The sequence below is a fragment of the Sus scrofa genome, chromosome 1 (genome assembly GCF_000003025.6).
Source record: "Sus scrofa isolate TJ Tabasco breed Duroc chromosome 1, Sscrofa11.1, whole genome shotgun sequence".
NCBI lineage: Eukaryota > Metazoa > Chordata > Mammalia > Artiodactyla > Suidae > Sus > Sus scrofa.
In genome coordinates this window covers 99616156-99643062 of record NC_010443.5, presented here as the reverse complement: position 1 = coordinate 99643062, position 26907 = coordinate 99616156, and the positions used below count along the sequence as shown (strand labels likewise).

At 43.7% G+C, this 26907-nt stretch overlaps 1 protein-coding gene across 5 annotated transcripts in view; it reads left to right on the top strand.

The window, feature by feature from the left end:
• MYO5B (myosin VB) overlaps positions 1–26907 on the top strand; it is a 392693-nt gene that overhangs the window by 167872 nt on the left and 197914 nt on the right. For all 5 annotated transcript variants that reach the window (XM_021093027.1, XM_021093023.1, XM_021093008.1 and 2 more), the window contains exons 2-3: positions 7528–7638; positions 25712–25883. In XM_021093027.1, coding sequence (XP_020948686.1) covers positions 7528–7638; positions 25712–25883 — 283 coding nt within the window. The remainder of the gene's footprint in view (positions 1–7527; positions 7639–25711; positions 25884–26907) is intronic.

Here is a 26907-nt window from a genome sequence, read left to right as displayed (position 1 = left end):
GAATTTTTCTAGTGTTTCTGTTCTCTTTCCCTAAAGTCTGCTTTGGTCCTAAGGCTCACGCTGAGAGAGTGATTTTTGACTCCGATGGCACATTCGTCATTTGGAAAGCTTAAAATATTACAGCACTTGGGCCCTACTCTCAGCTTTAATCTTAAAATCTTAATTGTTCAAATCTGGGACATGGGCATTGGTCCTTTTTATTTATTTATTTATTTTATTTTATTTTTATGGCATATGGAAATTCCCAGGCTTGGGGTCGAATGGGAGCTGCAGCTGCTGGCCTGTGCCACAGCCACAATGGATCTGAGCCCCATCTGTGACCTATGCTGCAACTTGTGGCAATACCAGATCCTTAACCCACTGAGCAAGGGCAGGAATCGAACTCAAATCCTCATGAGCCACAATGAGAACTCCCTGGTTCTTTTCTTTAAGATCTACAGGTGATTCTTAAATGGTAGCCGGTATTTCTCTCAGAGTTTTGAGGTAGGGTAGATCCAGTTACTGATTTTAAGGCAACGCATGGCTACGTGCATATGATGATTTGCAGGACATGCAAAGGATCCCAGTAACGCAGAGCATTTGAAGCTTGTTTCCCATCCCCTCACCTCTGCCAGACCCTGCGAGGATCTTGGCTTTTCTAGACTGCACAGTATAAAGTATCATCACTGCCATTACTACAGCCTAATGCTCATTCTACTGATACTTTGGAATCTCCTTTAATCCTTAGAAGGCGTCATGGGGTAGATCTAACTTTTGTCCACATTGTACAACTGAGGAAACTGAGGCTCAGACCCTTTCATCAACTCCCTGAAGCTAGTAAGAGCTGGTTGGAACTCTTACCCAGGCTGACTCTAGAGCCCACACCACAGGACTGTGCTGTATGAAAATTTGTATAAACAGGTGAAAGCTATGCTCTTCTTGATACTGTAGTTACATTTTAGTGGGGCTTTCTGCTGATAATGCTTTAGCTCAGGGTAAAGAATCCTCAGGCTGGAATTTCATATTCAACCACAGGCCAGTGGGGCAAGGCCTCTGGCGCATGAGGGTCTGTGGTGCCCTGCAAATCCGTTACCAAATCAGACCACAGGAGGATTGGTTTTCAAACCTGCCTGCACATTTGGTTGCATCTGGGGAGCTTTAAAAAACACCACCTGATTCCCACCCCCAGAGATTGATGTAATTGGCCTGCGGGGTTGCCTGGTGTGGGGGAAACTTTAAAAGCTCCCCAGATGATTTCTCCTGTGTAGCCGGGGTTGAGCAGGATTGCCAGAGGCAACCACTCCCTCCATGCTTGCTGCAGAAGTGGGAGAAATGAACTCTGGCTGGAGAAGAGCTCTCAGTACGATGCATTTCATTTCACAGAGACCTCTCCCTTCTCTGGTTAATATACAGGGCTCTTCCCAAAAGAAAGACCAGTTTTTCTTGGATAATTAGGTCAGACATTATTTTGTTTGATGTGATGGAATGAAGCATTGTGAAAACAGCATAGTGACAAATTGAGTGGTACTGTCAATTGGATTATATGAGCAAGCTAGTCTTTTCTACAATCTGCTGCCTCTAAGAAAGCTCGGAGTGGTCATATTTGTTTAAAGGAATTCCTTGAAGGTGAGAAAAAAAAAAACAGGCAACACAGAATCTTGGTTTACAAGAGTTTCTTATGTGGCTTATAGAAATGATGACTCTCTGTTAAAGAATATATTTTAATTTACTGTATTCCCAGAGATTAGAAGTGAGAACCTGCATCAGGAAAGAGTATACAGGATGCTGTTTGGATCATCTGCAACCAAAACAGTTTTTGTTTTTTAAATTGAAGTGAAATTTACATAACAAAAAATTAATTATTAAAAGCGAGCGATTCGATGGCATTTAGTACATTTACGGTGTTATGCAACCACCACGTGTATATTTTCATCACTGCAGTGGAGTCCCTTCCCTTCCAAATTCTTTCGATCTCTATACCTCATACCTATCTTTCTTTCTTCCTCAAGTCTTTTTTTTTTTCCCACTTCTTTTTTTTTTTCCTTTTTTTTTTTTTTTTTTTTTTTTTTTAAGGGCTGCACCTGTGCCATATGGAAGTTCACAGGCTAGGTGTTTGAGTCAGAGCTAGAGCTTCTGGCCTACACTACAGCTCTCAGCAACGCCGAATCCTTAATCCACTGAGCGAGGCCAGGGATCAAACCCACATCCTTATGGATGCTAGTCGGGTTTGTTACTGCTGAGCCACAACAGGAACTTTTTTTTCTTTTTCTTTTGGTCTTTTGTCTTTTTAGAGCTGAACCCACGGCATATGGAGGTTTCCCAGGCTAGGGGTTGAATCAGAGTTGTAGTTGCCACCTACACCATAGCCTCAGCAACGTGGTATCCGACCTATACCACAGCTCACAGCAACACCGAATCCTTAACCCACTGAACAAGGCCAGGGATCGAACCTGCATCCTCGTGTTAGTTAGATTTGTTTATGCTGAGCCACGACAGGAGCTCCTTTTTTTTTTTTTTTTTAATTGAAGTGTAGTAGTTCCCATTGTGGCTCAGCCGGTTAAGAACCTGATGTAGTCTCATGAGGATTTGGATTTGATCACCGGCCGCGCTCAATGGGTTAAGGATCCGGCATTGCCACAAGCTATGGTATAGCTTACAGATGTGGTTCAGATCTGGCATTGCTGTGGCTGTGCTGTAGACCTCAGCTGCAGCTCAGATTTGACCCCTAGCCCAGGAACTTCCATATGCTGCAAGTGTGACTGGAAAAAGAAAAGAAAAAGTACGGCTGATTTACAGTATCGTTAGTTTCAGGTGTACAGCACAGTGATTTGGTTATCTATAACTATATATATCTATCTGCATTGTTTTTTATTTCCCATTATAGGTTATTACAAGATATTGACTATAGCTCCATGTGCTATACAGTCAATCCTTGTTATCTATTTTATATACAGTAGAGTGCATCTGTTAATATGCCCATATTTCTAGTTTATCCCTCCCCTCTTCCTTTTTGGTAACCTTAAGTTTGTTTTCTACATCTGTGAGTCTGTTTTGTAAGTAAGTTCAATTGTACTGTGGTTTGGATTCCACATATGCCTCCTGTAAGTTTTGCTGGCTACTGTGTCACTTGTCTCTCCTTGGTCTTGGCTTGTGTGTCTATTCTCTTGGCTGTTGACTCTGTGTTGGTCATGCCTCAGCTTGTATTGGGTTACAAGGTCAGTGGATCTTCCTCAGGTGGGGAGGCCTGAGTCAGGGGGCTTGTTTGCTAAGTCAGCATGTAAAGCAAAATTTGGTTATGGTTAAAATTGTTCTTGGAAGTCCTGTAAACAGCTCATCAGATATGGTGTGTGTGGTGTTAGGTAAACAGCCGTGCTCAGGAATTCATGAGCACCTTAAGGTGAGAAGCCACGAAGTAGCATAAAGGTAGGACGGACTTCGGGCAGAGGTCATCTATCCCAAACCATCACAATGCAGGCTTCACTTCCTTCTGGTTTATCAATGAACTACAAAATCACAATGGGCGTCCAGTGTGTGTTCATTGTGGGGATGGAGCGAACAGAACAGCATCCGGTGCAGATGGGTGCTCAGATGGTTATTGGATTTGAACCTAAAGCTTGCTTGATCTGATCTGTAATACACACTGTCCTTGAGAAAGTTGTGGAAGAATCTGGTCACCTGTTTCCGAAGTTGGCCTTCACCACTGTTGTTCTCCCTTCTCTTGCCTTGTCTGCCCCCCCCCCCCCCGCCCCCCGAATAGCTCTTCTCTCCCTAGGACCTGGTCACATCTCCCTGTTAGAGGATATTTTTTTGAATGCATTATCTTTCCAACCAAATTACATGTTCTTTAATGTGAAGTATAGACCTTTGTCTATAGACTTGGCTACATGGTGCTCACCTCAAAGTGTTACCTCTCTACCAGGTGCCCCCAAGTGTACTTTCTCCATTCACTGATGCCGATCTCAGCAACATTTCCTGAGCATCTGCTACATACATGCTATATACATACAAAGGTGCCCAATAGTGTATCCATGTGATGTCCCAAGAGGAAACTGACGTGAAAGAAACCACTGCAAAACCACAAAGAAAGTTGATCACGGAGGAGTTAATTGCAGCAGCCTGGAGTTGGGAAGGGTTTGCTCTGTAGGGCACAGGGGAGGAAGTGTTTAGTGACGAGATGGCGCTGGAACTTGGACTCTGCACACGCAGACAGTGAGGAATGGACATTCTAGGCTGAGAAACCAGCACATTTAAAGGGAGAGGGCAGCAAACCTTTTCTTTTTTTCTTTTTTTTGTCTTTTTTGCTATTTATTGGGCCGCTCCCGCGGCATATGGAGGTTCCCAGGCTAGGGGTCGAATCAGATCTGTAGCTGCTGGCCTACGCCAGAGCCACAGCAACGCGGGATCCAAGCTGCGTCTGCAACCTACACCACAGCTCACAGCAATGCCGGATCGTTAACCCACTGAGCAAGGGCAGGGACCGAACCCGCGACCTCATGGTTCCTAGTCGGATTCGTTAACCACTGCGCCACGATGGGAACTCCAGCAAACCTTTGCTGTAAATAGCCAGAGGGTAAATATTTGAGGTTTTGGGCCATAGAATCTATGTCCCAACTATACAATTGTCACTGATGTGGAGAAGTAGCCATAGACAACATGTAAATAGAATGTGTACTTGTGTTCAGATAAAACTTTATTGGAGTTCCCATTGTGGCTCAGCAGTAACAAAGCCGACTAGTATCCATGAGGATACAGGTTCATACCCTGGCCCCGCTCAGTGGGTTAAGGATCTGGCATTGGCATGAGCTGTGGTTTGCAGATGTGGCTCAGATCTGGCATTGCTGTGGCTGTGGTGTAGCCTGGCAGCCACAGCTCTGATTTGACCCCTAACACAGTGGTTCTGCAAAGCAAAAACAAACAAACAAAAACCAAAAACTTTATGGACACAAAAATTTGAGTTCCATATAGTTATTGTGTGTTATCATGTGATTATCATTCTTTGTTCCCCTCACATCCCCAAGCCATGATAACAATTTAAAGACCATTCTTAACTCATGGGTTGTATAAAAACAGGTGGCAACTCTGGCCTCAGGCTAGAGTTGGACCTGTGTGCAAAGGCAGGAGCAGAACCTGTGTGTATGAAAGAGTGTGTGTGTGTTTATGAGGTTCTACATTTCTAACAAGCTTCCAGGTGATAGTGGACTGAGATCTTGGTGTAACAAAGGAGCTAAAGGGTCCTCTTAGGGTCTCCTTAGGCCCCTGATGTTGTGGTAGGTTCTGTGGATACAGGAAAATATCGACAGTTTTCTGCCAACCTTGTAAGTAGAAAGATAAATGGAATCCCTAGAGAGGAAGAATGAAGCCATAGCAGAGGCAGGTGGTGTGGTTCCCCTGGGGTGGGTGCAGTGAGCTGTCCAGGAAGAGACACATGGCCCGCAGCTTTAAGGTCAGAGGAGTCCCTGAGTGAGCTGGGACTGGGCTTCCTCCCAGCATGTCCCACAGCTTGATGATGTCCACACATCACCACCCTCTCACTTCCTGTTGGCACCTTCCCCTCCTTCTGTTGCTTGTCATTCTGTTATCTTGAGCCATTTCTGACACCTATTTACACTGAATGGAGACCTGGCTTTGAGTAAAGGCTTCTTGGGTGCTCTGGACTTGCTCTGACTGGGGGGTGGGGCAGGCGTTTTAGAAGCTTAAACTCAGTGCCGGGACTCATAGCCAGGCAGAGGAAAGCCCCTCACCTGTAGCTCGGGGACAGGAGCTTAAAAGTCATCACAGCTAGGATGGATGTGGAGGTGGTAAGCTGCAACATGTGAGGGGAAAAGAGTGTTGCTACCTGGAGATACCGCTGAGCGTTTTAATGTCTCACTCTAAAGCACTCAGCTACCATAAAGCTCTATAGGGTCTTCCTAAAAAGATACAGGAATAGCTTTCTGTAAGGCAGGCTCAGAGGCAGAGAGAAGACTCTGTGAACTTGTTTCATCATAATGCCAAAGACAAACACCTTTGGCTTTGTACCCTGAGCCTGGGTCTCAGCAATGCAAGGATGCAAGTTGGTGGTGGTTTGCATTCCCGTTAGGGGGTATTCTGAGCCTCTGGCGTCATGATTTTCACTCCTCGATCCTGAATTAGAAACAAGGGTAGCAGGGTTCCAGGCAATGTTCTGTAATAATCTCTATGGGAAAAAAAGAATGGGTGTGTATATGTATAACTGATTCACTTTGCTGTAAACCTGAAGCTAATACAACATTGTAAATCAACTATACCCAAGTAAAACTAAAAAAATAATAATAATAATAAAAAGAGCCAGTGATCACCTGTAGGAAAACGCTATAAAAACGCAGGACCCAAACCAAGCCAGCTGACTGCTTTGTGCTCGGGCCACTGACTGGCCACAGAGCCTTGGCGTTGCTGTCCCTCCATGAAGGTGTGGATTATGCTGACCCCAGGATGCATTCTGGCTGGCCTTTGGTCTTAAGAGCTGTTAGTTTCAGGTTTGCTAAAAACATTGTGTGGCCATGTGTAGGTGGAGGGTGTTTGCTGGTGCACACAGACAGCTTCTCACGCAAACAGGCCCTGTGGAAATCACATACCTATGTGACAGATACTGAGAAGCATGTCTGACAAATGTAAGGAGTGTGGTGCCTCAAGGCACAGCCAATAGTAGATCCAGATGCTGCTGTTCAGTGCAGCAGACCTGTGGTTCTCCCTGGCTGCATGCTACACATACCCTGGAGCTTTCCTGTCACCTCACAGACTATGGCTGAGGGGGTCTAGGGGACCCAGACTTGGTCTGATCAAAGCTCTCAGGTGCTTCCAGTGTGCAGCCAGGGCCGAGAGCCCTCATGTTATATCGGCGGTGCCTCGCCGCTCAGCAGTGCTGCCTCCTTCCCTGCCAGGACCTGGCCAGTGTAATGCCCTTGTGGATCCCAGATCTGGATCGCAGCTGGGGGAGGATGAGTGAGCTTTTTGGGGGTATGTTTGTGGTTTAAAGAATACACAACTCAATAGAGGTTGCTGACAGTCAGGAATATATTAGCACAGTTTCAATTTGCTGACTACTTTCTTTAGCTTCTGCAGGAAAATGGCTTCGACCCTGAATGCAGAATAACAAAGCAGAGATTCCTAAGCATTGAAGGCTTGCTTACAGTATCTTGTTGTGTTTTGCATGTGCCATTTTTGTCTTTGCTTGCAGCACACTAGAAGCTCCCTCTGACATCAGTATTTTGTACCCACCCACCCCACCCCACCCCGGAGATGATGGCATAAAAGTGGATATAACCACATCAGGGCTTGGCATTCCCCCCAGCAGAATGCTCATTTCACTGGTCTTTGATACTGTCTCAGGAGCTAGAAGGTGCCCACTGTTACCAATCCTGTGAGCTAATTATCTGGTATGGGATCATCTTGTATCTTGAAGTGAGAAGGGAGAAAAGATGTGTGGCAATAGCTTTGGAAGTTCTCCTGAGGACCCCTCATAGCGAGCAGCATGTATGTAGGAACCTGCAAGCTTCTCTCAGCTAAGTTTCTTCTGTTTTAATCTTTCAGTACACAAGAGTCTGGATCCCTGACCCAGATGAAGTGTGGCGCTCCGCTGAATTAACCAAGGACTACAAGGAGGGTGAGAAGAGCCTCCAGCTCAGACTGGAAGATGAAACTGTGAGTGTGGCCTGTGGGAGTGGGAGCCCAGGTGTTACATTGTGGCTTGAGTGTTTCCTGCCTGTTGGAGCTTCCAAGACCCTGACATCCTCTCTTTTGCTATTGCTGATAACACATGTGAAGGTGCTAAACCATGAAGCAGCTGTGTAGATGGCACAGTACAGACAAGTGCCCATTGGTGTTAGTGGAGAGATCACTGTGGTTGAGGCAGGAGTCCTCTCTGAGGAATGAAGGGCACAGGAGGGCTCCCTCTGTGGGGTTGAGGCATCATTGGCAGGGGAGGGGGAGAGACTGTAAGTGACAGTGCTTGGTACAGGGGTCTGAGCACTGGCTCTGGATTCATCATGCCGGGTTGGGATCCTGGCTCAGCCACTGCTGGCTTTGCACTCTTGAGCACGTTCGAAGCTCTTCTGTGCCTGTCGCTTTATCTGCGCCATGAGGGTAATAGTTTTTCTAGGGCACTTGTGAGAATAAAACAGATTACCACGTGGCATATACTTAGACTCATGCCTGGCACGTGGGTGGTCAATATGTTAATTGCTGCAGTGAGACTTCCTTTTTATTAGTAGATTTTGAGGTGGTTTCTTCGGGATGGAAGACAAGGTAGTAACCATGAAATCCTGTTCCTCCTTGAAGGTCTAATTCAGTTTCACTTTTCATGAGCCTTTTGCGATTGCCCCTTGCTGTGATTTGTGCATTTCACAAACATCTGAAGACTTGACCTGTGCTGGTCATGGGGGTTTATGGGTAATGGGTTGTGGCCTTGCCATTTGGGGGAGCTCAGTGCTGGAGTAGGTGGTGAACTTAAATGCACAAGTACAGCAAAGAGCCAGGCTAGGCTGTGATAGGCACGGAAGCCCATAGATGAGGTGCAGGAGGAGAGGAAGCCTACTGAGATGAGGGTGTTGGATGGGGGAAGGAGGGCTGTGGACAAGAGCCAGCATTGAAGACAGGCTGCACTGGGCTAGGGGAGCGTCCCAGGCAGGAGTTGTGTGCACCAGAGCCAGAGGCTTGGGGTGTCCCCTTTGGGTGTGTGGAAGGAAAGGAGGCCGGTGTACCTGGAAGCCAGGGGAGAAGGGGACAGATGGGGCCTGCTGCTGAGGATAAGGCAGGGGTTTTGCATGCAGGATTTACAATAGGGGAGACTGGGAAACGGATGGTTTTTGAACAAAGTGGCTAAAAGGAATCAAGAATTGGCTTTGGGGTGGGTCAAGTTTGAGGGGGCTGCAGAGCAAGCATTGTTTTTGGAGGGAAGGCTGGGGCTGGGGGCCCTGCTGCCTCCCTCTGAGTTGCACTAATGCTGAGAGCTTGTCCCATGTCACGTGCTTTGGGTCATTTGCTGTCTTACTATTTTTCCTTTTATCCCAGCACTTTGGTCTTGTCCTTCGAGGTAGTAATGACCGGCTTGAGAAGTGCACTTGCCCTCGCAGAGCACCTCCTGTGGTTAGTGATGAAGTCATTGATTGGCAGGCAGATCGAATATTCCCTCCCCCCCCCGCCTTCTGTTTTGTATCAACTCTGCACACATCGCTGGGTGACACTGGGACAGTGAGTTGGTTAGTTGGTTAGGAGATGTTTATACCTGGGAGTGCTCCCCTTCCCTCCCCCTTCCTGGCAGGCAGACTCTGCCAGCCTCCTCTTGGTTTTGACATGAGAAACAAAAATTCCCAACAGATGCCCTCATGTTTACCGTGTTGAATAACTTCCCACCCCACGCCCCAAACAAAATAAAATTAGTTCACCCATTTGAATGGTGTATCTTCCACTCTGGCATACTTCGTTTCAGTCCATCTTTTCAGTGGGTGGGTGTTTTTCAGGAGTTTTACGGAGAGAATGAGGAATGATCTGCTGTGTTGCTAAAACAGAGCAGATGCTCGCCTCCCCAGCAGAGAGTGAATTCTGCCCTGCATGACTAATGCTGGCAGCTGCCCAGGACCCCTCACCCACCTCCCTTCCCTGCTCCAGCGCCATCAGCCTGTGATCCAAAGAGATGCCTGGGGCAGCAGATGAGAGCTCTGGATCAGTAGTGGGCCCTGAATATCGGACTCTGTGCAGGTGGCTCATGGGCTATGGTTCGTCCACTGCTGGCTCTGAGGTGTCATTACGAGCAACTCAGCTGGGCTGTGGACCAGAGGCAGGAGAACAGAAGTTAGGTGCCTGCAACTCTGAGCACTTGAAGAGTCTCCTCTGTAGCTGAAACCATCCTTGCTACACCAGGCTGTCTGAAAAGCCCACCTGGAGCCTCTTTCCCCAGCCCCTGCCCACCCTGTGTTCCCCCCTCTCCAGGCAGTGTGGGTTTACCTACAGTAGCAAAGGATGAAAAGAATCTAGTTCTCTTCTAAAACAATAATATTCTTCACCCTCGGCTTCTACCTTAGCAGCAAGTAACCTGTATGCTCTGTTCTGTTCAGGGTGGTCAGGCTCTTCAGTGTTCCTATGTTTCTTTTTCCCTGTTTCTTGCTTGCTAGTTTATTTATTTTTGTTTTGGTGAAATATACAAAACATGAAATTTATTGTGTGAACTGGTTTTAAGTGTGATCTACACAGTGTTGTGCAGTCATCACCACCACCATCTCTGGGACCTTGTCGTCTGGCAATGGGCTCTAATTCCACATTCCCCTCTCCCTGAAGCCCCTAGCAACCTCTCTTTGACTTTTTGTCTCTGAGTGGGATTATTCTAGGTACCTTATAGAAGTGGAATCATGTAATATTTGTCCTTTTGTGTCTGGCTTGTTACACTTAGCACAGTGTAAGATGTTTTCTGTTTAAGCCAATGAGAAGATGGGAAATTCCCCCCGTGGGTGGAGGAGGATGGGGTTGTGTCTTCTCTTTTTCTCCCTAGAGCTACGAAGGGTGGGGAGTATCTAGTGCACAGTATCTAGGTGTGTCAGCTCTTAGCACTGCACCTTACTGAATGCAAACCTTGGCGATAAATACAGTTTCCTCATTCTTTGTCTCTCCTGCCCCTACCTCCCTTACAAACTGCTCAGCTCTGCCCCCTACTGGCAGGGAAAACTCTCCCCCTGTTTCCATGGTTTTGAGTTTAAGTTCTGTTTTCCAACTGAGTTTGCATCCAGTGTCCAGCAGACGCCCTGAAGGAGAGTACTCCCTGTTTGAAAGGCCCTTTAAGTGTGTGTGAGTGAGAGGAAGACCAGGAGATGTGAGCTTTGAAAAGAGCAGCGTGCTCCACTGTGTCTGTGTAGCCAAGCCTGCTAACATTTGTGGGGCCAGGGCAAGAATAGGGTTGTAAGACTATGTCTGTTTAAATATTAAAAGCACATTTTAAAAAATTATTTAGGTAAATCTGACATTTCTAATTCTTGAAAAATAAAGCATTTAGTATATTAAAAATTAAGTTATTTGCAACTCTGCTATTCAGTCTCCATTGAGTTGCCGGCATAAAGAGCTGCTGTCTTGCTTTGGGTATGTCATGCTTATACCCCATAGAAGCAGATATGAGAGGAATGTGACCTTCAGTATTGAAAGTGTTCCTCATACGTCGTGTCTGCAGTGGTTATAAACACTGTACTAATTGGTGAGCACCTCTGGAACCACTAGTAGAACAAGCACAAGGAGCAGGGAATTGGATATTTGGCCCAACTGGGAGATGGTGTATCATTATGAGAGAATTTCATTTTTTTGCACTTGTGCTCTCTAGAAGAAAGGATTGACAAGCTAATCTGTCTTTCCTTTTATCTAAACCTCTTTGTTGCCCAGTTCATCCCCACACTCCAAAAGAGTGTCAGTTTCTAACATCAGCAATATCATGGTCCAACAAACCCTCAAGGTGCCTGGACACATTTGTCTGATTTCGAGAACGCAGGGTAAGAGATGGGCAGAAGTAGGAGTTCTCTTCATGGCTCAGTATTTAACAGACCCGACTAGGATCCATGAGGATGCGGGTTCAATCTCTGGCCTCACTCAGTGGGTTAAGGATCCGGTGTTACCTTGAGTGGTAGTGGAATTTGCAGACAAGGCTTGAATCCCGTGTTGCTGTGGCTGTGGTGTAGGGCAGCAGCTGTAGTTCCAATTCCACCCCTAGCTTGGCAACTTCCATATGCCACAGGTTCAGCGCTAAAAAGGAAAAAAAAAAAAAAAAAAAAAAAGGTGTGCAGAGGCATCTCCCTGGGGCCTGAAGGTGTTCGTCCCAAGACTGTATATTGAGGGTTGCACTCTCACTATGTCAACACTGAACACAGATCCCAAGTGACAGAGGTACCACATGTTCTTTAATAAGCTTCTATTTTGCATTGGCCGAGTTGGACCCCTTCCAGATGCAGGGTCCAAGGAAGGGCCCCTATTGCTCAAGTCTGAGAATGGTCCCAACATACCAGGATATTACAGCAAGGAGTTAGCAAACATAATTCTTCAAGTCAAGAAGCAACAGCTTCACGGAAGAGCTGGCACTGTTGTCCTCACACTGTATGCACTCAGACCATACACCTTGAGAGAGAGAGAGTTAACCCTGTGCAGACTGAGTGCCAGCTCTATGTACATATAACAAACCAAAGAGCTAAGGGTATTTGGTAGTAATTCCTCTGGCACCTAAAGCTTCTTAGTGCACATAAGGTAGTTTTTTGTTGTTTTACTGGTTTTTCCATTCTTTCTTAATTTAATATTGGTTTATAGATCATCCAATACTTTTTAATCTTTGTTTTGTTCTCAATTGCTCAGTCATCCATGATGGAGACAGTGTTACACTTTTTTGATTGGATGGCAAGAATAATATGAAAGACAATGTTCATATTGTACATATGCAAAACATGTATCCTTAAAATTATAAAATAATACACTGCATATAAATATTGTTACCAATACAATTAGTTATCTTGTCTACAGTGAGTTTCATTTTAATTACTAATTTAGTTGTAAAATACATATAACATAAAATTTATTGTCTTCACCATTTTTAAGAGTTCAGGACGTCCTACTGTGGCTCAGTGGTAATGAACCCGATTGGTACCCCTGAGGATGCAGGTTTGATCCCTGGCCCTGCCCAGTGGGTGAAGGATCCGTATTGCCATGAGCTATGGTGTAGGTTGCAGATGTGGGTCAGATCCCATGTTGCTGTGGCTGTGGTGTAGGCCAGCAGTTGCAGCTTTAATTTGACTCCTGGCCTGGGAACCTCCATATGCAGCCCTAAGGAGACAAAAAAAAAAAAAAAGAGTCCAGTTCAGTGACATTAAGTGCATTCATATTGTTCAGTCATCACTACCATCCATACATTCATGACCTTTTCCATCAGTTAGGGTATTTCACCTGGGTGCTTCTGCTTAGAGGTTGATGAATCAGTGATTTACCCCCTCCCCCCACCCCCGCAGGGATATTTGGCAATGTCTGGTTGCCATGCCATGTCTCTTTGCCATTGGCATCTAGTGGGCACAAGGCTGGGCTGCTGCTAAGGAGACCCCCCCCCCCCGCAAGAAACAAATACTAGTCCTAAATGGAAACAGTATCCATGCTGAGAGACCCTGGTTTAAGCTCATAGAGGAAATGGTCCTGAACTTTTCATTGCTGAAAGACACCATGTTAAAAACTAAACTTTTCTAACTTCATGATCCTACAGAATGCGTAAGCTCCCTTCCTTGAAATGCATTGAAATCAAAAGATTAACATTGACTTCATACTTTTATGCTCCTATAATTTGTTTATAATTCAGACTTCTTAGTTGTTGTCCATTTTCATTTATGGGATTTTTCTTCCTTTAATTAATTGCATCACCATTCATTCATTATAAACAATTATTATTGAGCCATTATTATATGCCAGGGTCTGGTTATATAGCAGTGAAAACGGTACATCAGTCTAACTTTCCATCTAACTTATAATGAATGGACTACATATAAATATAGCATTTAGAATATGAAAAGTTCAGGGTCAAGGCTCTTTAGAAGTCCATCAGAAACATGGAAAGGTGCTTAACTTATCCCACTACTCCCTCTCTCTTTACTCTGCCACCCCACATTCTTTTTTCACTGGTTTTATTTTACTGGTTTTTCTATTCCTTCTTCAGAGTTTCTTGGGCAGCTACTTCAGAGTTTCTTGCTGACTTCCTGAAGCAGGAACACTTAACTATGGTAGGAGGACATCCAGATGTTCCACCATGGTTCTCAGCCCCCTTTGCAGGTTATGTGGGATCCCATGATTACTTCTGTCCAGAGAGCTCTAGGTAGAATGCATGCCTGTCATTTCCAGGCAGAAGCATAGAAAACCCAAAGGGAGTTTGCCATGTTCTTCACTTCCTCTGCCTGGTGACACTGGAGGTCATGTGCTGATGTCTGAGTGACATTATGGAGCAGAGCTTCCTTGCCAGCCAGCCTTGGGCACCTAGCGTGAGTGAGAGAGAAACCCTTGTACTAAGCTGCTGCGATTTCATGATTAATTTGTTATTTCTTTATAATCTAACAATTTTCCTAACTAAGAAGTTTACATGAGTCACAGAGTAATTGATTTTTCAAGTAATTGCATACCTGTTCTTAGGCCTGTCCTAAGTGGGATGAAGGGAAGAATAAGAAGATGGAGATATTGGACTTAAACGCAGAACTATGGGAGTTCCTGTTGTAGCTCAGTGGTTAACGAATCCAACTAGGAACCATGAGGTTGCGGGTTCTATCCCTGGCCTTGCTCAGTGGGTTAAGGATCCAGTGTTGGCATGAGCTGTGGTGTAGGCTGCAGGCGCTGCTCGGATCATGAGTTGCTGTGGCTCTGGTGTAGGCCGGCGGCTACAGCTCCAATTAGACCCCTAGCCTGGGAACCTCCATATGCCATGGCAGTAGCCCTAGAAAAGGCAAAAAGACAAAAAACAAACAAACAAAAAAACAAAACCCCAAAAAACAAAAACAAACAAAAAACCCGACAGAACTATTGTAGAATAAGACAGAGCAGAACATTCCTTAAATAAATGTATTTTATATTTAGAACATAATGTAAAATGACCTTTTAGTATGTATTAAATGAACCTGGAGTCACACACTTGCTATTACAGTGATTGTAAGTGGATTCAAACTTTGAGGTCTCCCATTTTCTCTGCAGGACAGTTCACCAAGAGGACACAGAAGTGAACACCCCTACATTCACTGACCTGAGTTAAATACTTTAGGTCTATAAAGTTGGAAGGGCCCTTAAAGATTGTTGGGTTTGGTCTTCTCATCTTACAATTAGGGAAACCACCATCTATAGAAGTGAAATGATAGGCTCAATACCTCATAGCACTTGATTTCAGTGGTTCTCGACTTTGGCTGCACAGTAGAAACCCCTGCAGAGTTTTAAAACATTTCAGAACCCTAGCACAGCCAGACTACTTAGGTCAAAACTTGGGGATGGGACAAAGCATAGTATCTTTATAAATACTCCCCATGGGATTCCAAGGTGTAGGAATGGTTGAGAGCCACTACTTTAGCTGATAACCATAACTTGAATATAGGATTTAACTCCATTGCCTTCTGTTTCTACCAGGGTGTGATCTATATGGCACCTCTGGATCAACCCCAATCCCTTGCCTGCTGCTTACACTTAAAAAAAATTTTTTTTAAAAAAAGATAGTCCTTTATTTTGATTGGTCATATAGATGATATCCTACCCTCCTTCTGCTGACTCCAACAAACTTGACATATATTTGCTCAAATCAAAAAATGTCAGTTTTTTAAAGATTTTTTATTGTAGTTGATTTACAGTGTTCTGTCAGTTTCTGCTGTACAGCAAAGTGACCCTGTTGTGTGTGTGTGTATGTTCTTTTTCTCACATTATCCTCTATCATGTTCCATCACAAGTGACTAGATACAGTTTCTTGTCTATGCAGCAGGACCTCATTGCTTATCTACTGCAAATGTGATAGTTTGCATCTACTAAGCCCAAACTCCCAGTCCATCCCACTCCCTCTCCCTTGGCAACCACAAGTCTGTTCTCCATGTCCATGAGTTTGTTTCTTTTCTGTAGATAGGTTCATTTTTTTGCCATGTATTAGATTCCAGATGTAATTAAGTAATATCATATGGTATTTGTCCTTCTGATTTGTTACTAGCTTATCTTTTCTCTAGATCTCTGGTTCTATGGGTAGATAAAGAAAACTTCTTTCTCCCACTCTTTTCTGCCATATATGCTTATTAGTAGCTCTAAATCTTTGTGTTGGGATTTCTCATTTGAAGATGTTTTTATGGTTATGTTCTCCAAGTATAATACCCTGTCCCATGAACATGAATTGAGATATGGGAGAGGTCATGAAAAGATCAGATGTTCTATTCAACATTCAAAAAAAATTTTTTTGAGCACCTGCAAAGCATTGTAGAATCTCAGATCCACCAAGTTTAGAGCAACCTAGACCAGTGCTCTCCAACAAAGCATTGTGCTGTTATGCAATGTTCGCTATCTGTATCATCCAGGTTGGTAGTCACTAGTCACATGTGGCTAGTGGGCCCTTGAAATGTGGCCTGTATGAGAAACTGAAGCTTTAGTTGTTTTCACTTAAATGGATTCAGTTTAAGCAGTGACGGTGCTACCCAGTTGGTGAGTGCTGGTCTAGACCAACCCTCTCTTCTGTGCCTCCCTCTATTCTCCCAGTGGTGTCCAGTCCCATTTGCTAGTTGGGGACCCATTGGAGTCCCCCACCTGTTCCTGAGTCCCAGCTCCTGGTCAGAGAGGAAGCTAAGGTCCACTTTGTGTGGGTGCCTGAGCATTCATTTTGTGAGGGTGTTAATGTCAGCCTCCTCTTTACCTCCAAAGGCCCAGTTACTAGGTAGTGTTTTGTGCCTTGTCTCTGATCATGTCATAAACCCTTTGATTTCAGATAAAACCATGTTAGCTGTAAGTGTTCTAACAGCAGCATTAGAATCAAATACTGTTAAAGGAAAAAAAAAACCGGGTTCTCACATCTCCCATCCCCTCTTTCCCCTGGATGCACACCCCACCCCCCGCCCACTCCCAGAAGTCTTTTTTTTTTTTTTTTTTTTTCCCCACTGTATAGCAAGGGGGTCAGGTCCCAGAAGTCTTTAACGTTGGATGCTGAGCTTGCAGCTTCTGCCTCTTTGCTGCTGCTCTGGGCATTTTTAGTCCTTATCAATTTTACTGTAACCAATAACATTGGCTTATTGTTTGGACCAAGTTTTCACAGAACTGCATATGCATTTCCCTTCACAGCCTTGGGGGAGATTTGTCTGAGAAGAGGGGGAATGCCAACATTTCTGCCTCAGGGCTTGAAGATACCAGGCTCAGGTCCCAGCTTTCTGATCTGAGAAATGTGAGGGTGGCTGGGGGAGCTCTGCGGTTGGGGATCTGGCTTCCCTGTGCTGCTTACAGAGGGGGGTGAAGCGCCTGCTAGGTGGGGACATCTCCATTGGGAAGTCTTTGCTGTGGCTCTGGTTTGTGTCCTAGTGGTACCACCTGCCCTGCCAGAGATGAAGGGGGTGAGGGACCACCTCTGAAATTCAGTGAAAGAGAAATCCACCCTCAGCAGTCTCCATTGCCTCTTGTTTCCCACCTTTTGGAAATTTTATCTGCATCTTTATGGTAGTCAGTTGTTTGCTGGTCTCCTGTTTGAAGTAAGTTTGATAAGAATACAAGAGCTTTTCACAGAAAGAAAATAGCCTTGATTAGTATTTTAAAAAACCCCAACAACAGGAACCTGTACAACAAAAAACCTCACTAACACAGATAACCATCACTCTTTTGTGAGGATTATTCCAGACAGACCTTAGTGTAGAGTTTTAAACAAATGGAATCCTATTATATATTTCATTCTGTAACATGCCTTTTGTTAGATTCAGCAGAATGCCGTGGGTAACTGCCTGACCATAAATACAAGTCTGTGTTGTATTTTACTTTCATATTTATAGCTTCAGAGAGTCGCTGTCTTTGCTCATTTGTAAGATTGTCTCCTGGGGCCAAGGAAGACTATATTTATGAAAAACTCTGACCAGGTGTTGTTGCCAGCTACCTTCCAGAAAGGTGAAATTAATCTGAATCCTTTTTGCCCGCACCCTTCCTGGTTAGGGTCTTGTCAGATTTTATACCTTTGCTCAGTTGATGGATAATGGTGCTCATAATCTTTTATTTGCATCTCTTTTGTTAATGGTGAAGTTGAATAGTTTTTCATATATTGTCGATTTGTAGTTCTTATGACTTGTATTCTGCTTACAATTTTCTGTTGGGGGTTTCTCTTCTTAAAACTCTTTGGATGTTAAGAATATTAATTCTGATATGTAATGCAGGATCACTGTCCCCGTCTTTCAGTTTATTCTGCATATGTTGTTGTTTTATGGTGGTTTTAAAGTTTTAGATTATAGTCAAATTAATGAATATTTTCCTCTATTGTTCTGGCTTTTGTATCCCTCTTTAAAGGTATTTCCTTTCAAAGCTTTTACAAAGATTTACCCACGTTTTCTCATGGGGTTTATTTTTCTCTTAGGTTTTCATTTTTACTTTTTTCATCTTAAATTCATTTTAATATGAGGAAGAATAGAACACTGGCTCAATTTTTTCCTAAGTGATTCAAGTTTACCTATCACTATTGAAAAATCCCCTTTAACCATTTATTTGCTATTTTAATGTTAGGAATAAATTACCCATATGCGCTTGCATTTATTTCTGGATTTGCTATTATGTTTCATCTATCTGCCTATTTTAACACCATTACCATAGTACTTTAAGCCAAAACTGTAGTAGCTTTAAAAATATACCTTAATACTTGGTGTACAGGTCCCTCTAAAAGTGGGACAGCAAAAATTAACTACTATCCCAGTAAATTGAGGGTGTGTCCATAAATTTTCTGAAAGGCTTGTATAGACTAGTGATCCTTAAAATACAATCCACAGGCCACCCATATCAGAACTACCTAGGTATTTTTAAAAACTGATATTCCTTGGCCCCACCCAAGAGCTCCTGAACATAAATTGTGTTAGGGAAACTCTTTTACAAGCTCTCAGATGATTTTTAAGAATACCTTAAGAGGAGTTGTGGCTCAGCAGGTTACCAGCCAGACTAGTATCCATGAGGATGCACATTCGATCCCAGGTCTGCTCAGTGGGTTAAGGATTTGGTGTTGCTGTGAACCGTGGTGTAGGCTGGCAGCTGCAGCTCCAGTTCACCCCTAGTCTGGGAACTTCCATATGCCTCAAGTGCGGCCCTAAAAAGCAAAAGGAAAAAAGAAAAAGAACACCATAAGAAACTTGTTGGGGAATGGCTCGGATCGTCAGTGTCAGAAAATGAGACATATGAACATGGGGAGATCTCAACAAAGCTCTTTACTTCTGCAGAAGGGCGTGGGAACTCAAAAAGCACAGGCAAAGAAGAAAAGACCCTCCCTATTTATCCCTAATGCAGGTGATATACCTGACCCCTTCCCATTGGTCAGGTCAGGGCACACATTCTTCTTGGTTGGCTAATTGAAACAAACTGTTGCTGGGAGAAGAGGGAAAGAGGAGGGAGTCTCAGGAGAGCGTTTCAGCCAAAACCGGAGCAAAATGAAGTAACCAAGATTTCCTTTGACAGAAAAGACATTATGTTACTTTCCACAATTTCCCCCTTTCATTTTTTTTAATCAAATATTCTTTTCTTCAAACTCTTTGAGCATGGTTTGGCTCTCATGTTCTATTGTGTCCATCAGAAGCATGTTGACTTGGTGGGGAGGGGGTCCCAGTTGCTTTGTTAGGGCAGTTTCTATTAATCTTTGAATAAGTCCCCTGGCACAAGGAACTATACAACATGCAACTAAGACAAGGACACTAACTACAACAATTAGAGGGGTAAAGATTGAAGCTATTAGTCCTTTCCATTTTCCAAACCAATTTTCTAAAAGGGCTATGAAGGAGTCATTAATACCAGAATTCTCTGAAAGCTCATCTGCTAAGGTCATTAATCTGTGTAGGGCCTCGGTGATGGTGCTGTCTGGGGCAGTGTTGTTGGGAGTGAATGTATAGCACTGGATACCAATCATTACACAGACTCCACCCTTTTCTGCCAGCATCAAGTCTAAAGCAAGTCTATTTTCCCATCCCATTTGACTAGTTGGCCCTAGCTGTTCAGCTATTTCTTTAATGGTATCTCTAGTGTAATTAATGAATCTTTGCTGATTGTAATAGATGTAGTTTATCCAATCAACATTTTTGTTTATGGTTGACCACCAAAAGAGAACAGATTCAAACCTGGCAGCTACCTGATTTCTTGCCTTAAATTCATTTGGGCCACCCCATGGAACACCTATTAAGTCAATATAGACCTGGGGGGGTCAAAGGGTACCCCCCTTGGGGGGGGTGTTGTTTCATTCCCTCAGGATTGGCTGAGTTTGAGATTGGGGCCTAAATGCCAGGGTGAAAGGGATGGCCAATTGCACCAAAATATAGGTTTAACTTTAATTTTCTGGAAGGGTGCTCATTAGTGGATTCCCACAATACCACCAGATAACTGCCCAAGGCATTTTGAATTGGAATTTATTGTGGGGGGTGATGTAGGACCGGCTTTCACTTCACCTGGTCAGATTGCCCAAGAAAGTTGCCTTTGCCTCTTGTCGTTTTAGATACTAGGAGAAGTTGATGTTTTCATTTGGCTGCTGAACAGTTCTCGGGGGCTGACCTGCAGAACTTTTGACCTCAGGGAATAGCAGTGACAAAGTCCGACTGGACTCTTCCCCTCCACTCCCCAAGCTGTTTTTTCCTGGAAGAGGGCCATCACATATTCAAGACCCTGTGGGTCTGATGACCTTCCCAGAGGAAAGGGAACCACTTGCGCCTCCAGTCTCCCTGTGGCGCAAGCATAACAGCTGCCTTTGTGCAGTGTGTCCACAGAATATTTTATTCATTTCAACCAGGCATTTGTGTCCTCATATCCTGTTTTTATACTCACAGTCAGCCTTCCTCCAAAGATGAGTTTTCTGTTTCCTTTAGTTAATAGGGCAGTGGCGGTTATGGACTGTATATACTCAGCCATCCTCTGGTGACAGGGTCCAGGAGGCAGGAAAGGAAGGCCACCAGCTGGTGGCTTCCCCCATGTTTCTGTGTGAGGACCCCTAGAGCTGTTCCTCGGCCCATGCTTACAAATAAATGAAAAGGTTTTTCAAAAGGATGGTAGAGCCAGAAAAGTGGCACCTGTCAGTGCCGCTCTTAAATCCCTAAATTGTTGTACCTCCTGCTGGCTCCATAGTAAGGGATTGGGGTCTTCCTCTAAATGCTTGGAAATAGTCTTTTATATTATGTCCTTTTTAATGTGTGTGTGCCTTTGCTGTAGGTTTTGGGGCATCTGATCTTTATCCAAAAAATAGATTACTGATATAAACTTTAGAAACAAGCTTAGAATGTTTTTTTAGAAGCTCAGTTAAACTTTGCAGCGATATAACATAATAGCAAAGAACTAGGAAGTAAGTCTTAGTGATACCGACCACAATTAAAAGAGTGAGATTAACAGATTTAGCAAGCTTTCATTGAAACATGTCTTTATCTCTAAAATTACTCTTATTTTTATCAAATATTAGCCAAACCAAGACTAATTTATTTGCCAATTAAGTCTGGTGTCAACAACCTTGGCCTGATGATTTACGTGAATAAAATTGATCATATAGGTTTTTTTTTTTTTTTAAATTGGCTTTGTTAGAACTTTATAAGGAATCTTAGACTAAGCTTTTAAAAGGAATCTCAGGGCTAGGAAAGTCATGCCAAGGGTTCGTCTTAAAGATTTTTATCTTAAAGATCTCGGTGAATTCCTTCCCTCTTAAAAACCCAGATACCTTGAGGTTTTTTACAGGCTTACATACAAGGTGGCCCTCCTAATTTATCTGATAAAGCAAAGAACTATCTAGAGTTTCCATTCTCTGAAGAAATCAGGTGTAGAAGAGAGAAATGTTTCAGTTCCGCTTATAAAGGGTATAATTTACCGAGTTGCTTGTTGGGGAGAATTTCTTTATACTTGGAAAATGCAGATTAAAAGCCAGTATTATTTTAAATAGAAACCATAAAATTATAACCATATTCACCAGTTCACACAGTCCAATGTAACCAATCCTTTTTGTTTAACTATTTATGAAATCATCAGATTCCCTTTTAGAATTTTTTTTTTTTTTTTAACAACAGCTTCTTTTTTTTTTGTCTTTTTGCCATTTCTTGGGCCGCTCCTGCGGCATATGGAGGTTCCCGGGCTGGGGGTCGAATCGGAGCTGTAGCTGCCAGCCTACGCCAGAGCCACAGCAACGCAGGATCCGAGCCGCGTCTGTGACCTACACCACAGCTCACGGCAACGCCGGATCCTTGACCCACTGAGCAAGGGTAGGGATCGAACCCGCAACCTCATGGTTCCTAGTCGGATTCGTTAACCACTGCGCCACGACAGGAACTCCTAGAATTTTTTTTTTTTAATTTCCTATCCAGCTCATCATTAAGGTCTGTAAGTCAGAAACTTGTATTTCTTTTAAAAAAGTTATTTCTATAGATTTTCTAGAAGAGGAAACATTTTTACAAAGGTATCTGAGTAAAGCCACTAACAGTGACAAAAGACTTAAGGCACATTTTAAATCTGATTGCAATGCAAACTGACAATGAAACTTGGTAACTGTTGTGGCATATAACAATTTGAAATAACTAGGAAAAAAAAGAATTATAACATAGTACCAGTACATATCCAAATTTCAGGATATAAAAGTTCTAGGGTATCTATATTAAAAACATCTATTCATCTGTATAATCTGAGGTTTACCACTCATTTGATAGTGCTCTCTATTTTAACATTCAAATAATTCTAGTAAATTTAACCTTTTTTTTGGATGCCTCAAGGGTCCCGTGAAGCATTTTAAAGTTAGCCGAGTTAAAAGCACTTTAGTTAGAATTTGATAGTGTTTATAAATAAATCTTTTTTGTTGTTTAATTTGGTCAGATAGAATCAAAGGTCTCTGTGGATAATACTTTTTTTCTTAACCAAAGTTACAAGAGATCTCAAAAGCAAATACAGCAGATTACTTAGAAGAACATTATATAATATATTATCAAAGTAACATTCCAAGGAAACTTTTTTCTTAACAAAAAAAAAGCCAAGTTCAAGTTTTGCACCAACTTATTTTAAAATTAATTTACTCAATTAATTTTATTTTAAACTTAGTTCTGACAGTGTTTAACCCTTCTCTCAATGTCTGCTTCCCCAAAACCTTCCTGCACTTTCTGTATCCATTAGTTTGTCCCCTATTTTCCATTTAAAACAACAAGCTGGAAGACAGACTTACTCTTCTTTTCCCTTGATAAAATAGAATTCGATTCCTCATTCCTTCTCACATAAACCTCCTGTGCCTCTTTGAGTAAGTTCTCTAATGGTTTCTCTTTCCAATCCTCTATATTAAAAAAAAAAATTTATTTTGAAATATTTGGCCAACTATTGGTTACAAAATGAGGTTTGAGTATGTTCTTTCCTGAAGGGTTAGTGGAATCTATTCCACCATATTTTTTTTATCTGAGCTCTGAGTCTTTCCAAAAATTTAGTTGGTCCCTCCCCTTTACCTTGCCTTAGATATAATTGAGTCTGAGGTACGGCATCTCTAATTCCCTGAATTATGAGATTTCTCACATCCATCATATGCCCCCACGGCATTGTTATTGTCCCATCCAGGGTCCTCGTTGGGAAATTTAGTTTCCATCCTAACTTCCCCCAGATGGGAAGGGTGGATTCCTTCCCATGAGGCCATGGCTGCCCTTCAAGTCATCCCCCTTTCTTTCCCGGAAAATAGATTGCTCAAAATAGACATTAATTTGGACCATGTACAGACTTGTGGTCCAAGGAACTGAACTACATCTAACCCCGTATGGCTCTTCCAGCTATGGCTGCAATTCCCTCTTAAAATTTCAGACCTCAGGGCTGGTCAGAGGGGCATTTACATATCTTATTCCTCCCCCATCCAAAGGAACCTCCCATAGTGGGAAGAGCTTTTGCCACTTTTCTTGTCCTTCCCCAGGGGTAGCAGTGGGAAAAGGAAAATTTTGAATATCCTCCTGACGTTGTTTTAACTCTCGCCTAAGTCTGGAAGAAGGCCCTGCCGTATCCTTTGGTTTGCTTGAGGTGGTGGGCTTTGATCTATCAGGGCGCTGCAGCGTGCTCGTGTCTGCACAGTGGGCTCTGTGCCTCTCCCCTTCCCTTGTTAACTCCGTGAGGGAGGTCTGCACCCCTCCCCCTCCTGCGCTCCCCTGGCAGCGGTAGCAGCAGCACTGTGGCTGGAGGGGGGCCAGTGCCATTTTGGGGATTGGAAGGTGGTGGCATTGAACCAAGGGGGGGTCCCATGGAGGGGAGGAGGTCCCAGAATGTTCTTGGGTTTCCTCCTCCTTTATCCTTTTGGTCCCCTACTCTTAGGGGAAAAAAGACCACCAGTCCCCGCTGCCAACAGAGCATAATCAGTTGCCTCCTGAGACCCCGGTGACTTTTACTGGGCAAACTGAGCAGCTGACAGACCCAATCCTCATCTGATCCGAACTTTGGCCAGAAGACAGACAGGGCGAGAATAGGGGTCTGTGTCCAGATAAAAACAACAGTATTTAATCTTTTTTTTTTTTTTGTCCTTCGTCCATGGATTGTTGCCCCAATACTTTAATCCCAGAGGACTGTCTGGAGGAATATGGTCCCCCCCCATTCGATCCTCAAAGTGGAGGTACAGGTCAGGAAGACTTAACTCCCATTTCCCAGCATTGTGTTCTGATCCTCTGATTTCACCCGAAATCGCCAGTCTCACCGGACCCTTGGAGACTTACCAACCCCCTTCCCCGACCACCAAGGAGATACTTGATCGCCCCTATGATCTTTCCTACCTCAGTCTGTGCACGTAGTTGCCTGGTCACCGTGGTTGCCTGAGTTGTCGAGAACCCTGCACGTATTTGAAGTTCATACGTACAGACTTCTCAATTCAGGGCCACAGTAACAGGGCTGTGGGATGCGTCTCCCCTGCTCGAGAATCCACACTCCAGTGGACCCCAAATCCTGGACGAACCCCCAAACCTGTTGGGGAATGGCTCGGATCGTCAGTGTCGGAAAATGAGACACATGAACATGGGGACACATCAACAAGGCTCTTCGGGAGGAGGGCGCGGGTACTCAAAAAGCTCATGCAAGGAAGAAAAGACCCTCCCTATTTATCCCTGATGCAAATTTTGTACCTGTCCGCTTCCCATTGGTCAGGTCAGGGCACATGTTCTTCTTGGTTGGCTAACTTGAAACAAACTGTTGCTGGGAGAGGAGGGAAAGAGGAGGGGGTCACAGGAGAGCATTTCAGCTGAAACCAGAGCAAAATGAAGTAACCAAGATTTCCTTTGACAGAAAAGACATTATGTTACTTTCCACAAACGTAATACTCAAATAAAACACCATAAGCAACAGTCAAGTTCCTCCTTTCAATGTTAAGAAACACTACCTTCTTATTAATTACATCTTTGTATGAATTACCTTGTGTACATGTAGTCAGTTAAACATACTGTCAATAAATATATTTGGACTTTTTATGTAGTCCAAGTGCGATGTATGCTACGAGTACAAGCATGACGTCTTGTATCTGAAATTTGATCTTAAGATGTGTAGCCATACTCCGTAATTACACACACACACATACCCCTCAAACTTCTATCATACTTTGGGTCAAAATAAAATTACTGCCCTAAAGTACATGTACAATTTGAATGCAAGTTATGGAGCACAGTTTCTTAGTTGCAAGATAAAAGTAACAAAAAGTGAGTGGTTGATAGGAAAGGAGTAAAGAAACATGAGCATTAAATGGGAGCAAACCAAAAATCTTTCCTAGATGGGAGAAATTAACTAGAATTAAGACTGAGTATTTTTGCATTGAGAAGCAGAGAACGCTTTATTAAATCTAGCTGTGCATCCTAAATTTCTCATGTCATTCAGTCTTTTACATTGCTACATTGGGATTATGTTATCAGCAGATTTTCCATCTGGGCTGGTCTCTTATGGCAACCGAGGTATTTTATTCAATTTGCCTTTCTTTAAAATGTGTTATTTATCTTCACTTATGATCATATTAGGGTAATGATCCTAGCCGACAAGACAGGACATCGAATAGAGGCCAAATGCTTCATAACTGTGCCTTTCTGTGTCTCTCACTGCCTTTCCTTAGATTCAGGAGTACCCCATTGACGTCCAAAAGAACCAGCTTCCCTTCCTGCGGAATCCAGATATCCTGGTGGGAGAAAATGACCTAACTGCCTTGAGCTATCTACACGAGCCTGCAGTTTTGCACAATTTAAAGGTCCGTTTCCTGGAGTCCAACCATATCTACACTTACTGTGGTAAGTGGGGGCATCTGTTGCCTGTTTATGTTTGAAAGTGCCTTACATTCTTTAGACTTCATGTGTGAAACTCTAGTGGTGAAGAATTTACTTTGAGTCACATTTATACTCTCATCTGAGACCATTGAAAGGCTTGCAGTCAGTGAATGAGGCTTAATTAGGCCACCCTCCATTTCTCTGGGAGGAGAGGTGGTCATCACAGCTCTGCTGGGAAGGAATGGGCCACACCACGTGGTGTGACAGCTCAGGCACAGTCCTGGAGGCAAACATGTACTTGCCTTATTTTTGTTTTCTGCTTGAGAAAGAGCCACCTTTCTCTCTGACTTTCTCACTTGCCCATGTACACACATGGTTCATGATAAATATTTGTTGAATTCATGATCAGAAGCCATGATAAATGCTTCAAACAAAAGTCCTGGAATTCTCTCATATTTTTCTTAAAATTTCTCAATTTCCCCCATCCCATTTTCTTTTTCTTTTTGTCTTACAGCCACACCTGCACCATCTGGAAGTTCCCAGGCTGGCCTGCACCACAGCCACAGCAATGCAGGATCTGAGCTGCATCTGTGACCTGCACTGCAGCTTGCTTAACCCACTAAGCAGGGCCAGGGATCAAACCTGCTTCCTTGTGGATGCTACATCGAGTTCTTAACCTGCTGAGCCACAACAGGAACTCGCCATCCCAAATTTTGACTTCTGTTCTTCAGAGGATTGTTAAGTGGTGTGGTGAAAACGAGAACCCTAGGTACGGTCGTTGGAGAGGCAGAGCATTTTCGGATCTGCGGAATCAGCCAAGGGCTTCTTTGTGGGGAGTTGTGCTTCAGCGCTTTGTCTGTGATCATCCGTGAGCCCTCAGGGATCAGGGTCTTTTCACTGTGACGTTCGACTTTGGTTTGGAACTGGTCGGTTGGCTACTAAGTTAGGATGAGCTTTTCTGCCAGATTTCAGGATCCAGGAATAGCATATTGATTTAGCGCTTGAAAGTTTCCAAAGCCCCTTTCCCGCAACTGCTAGTGAGCAGGAG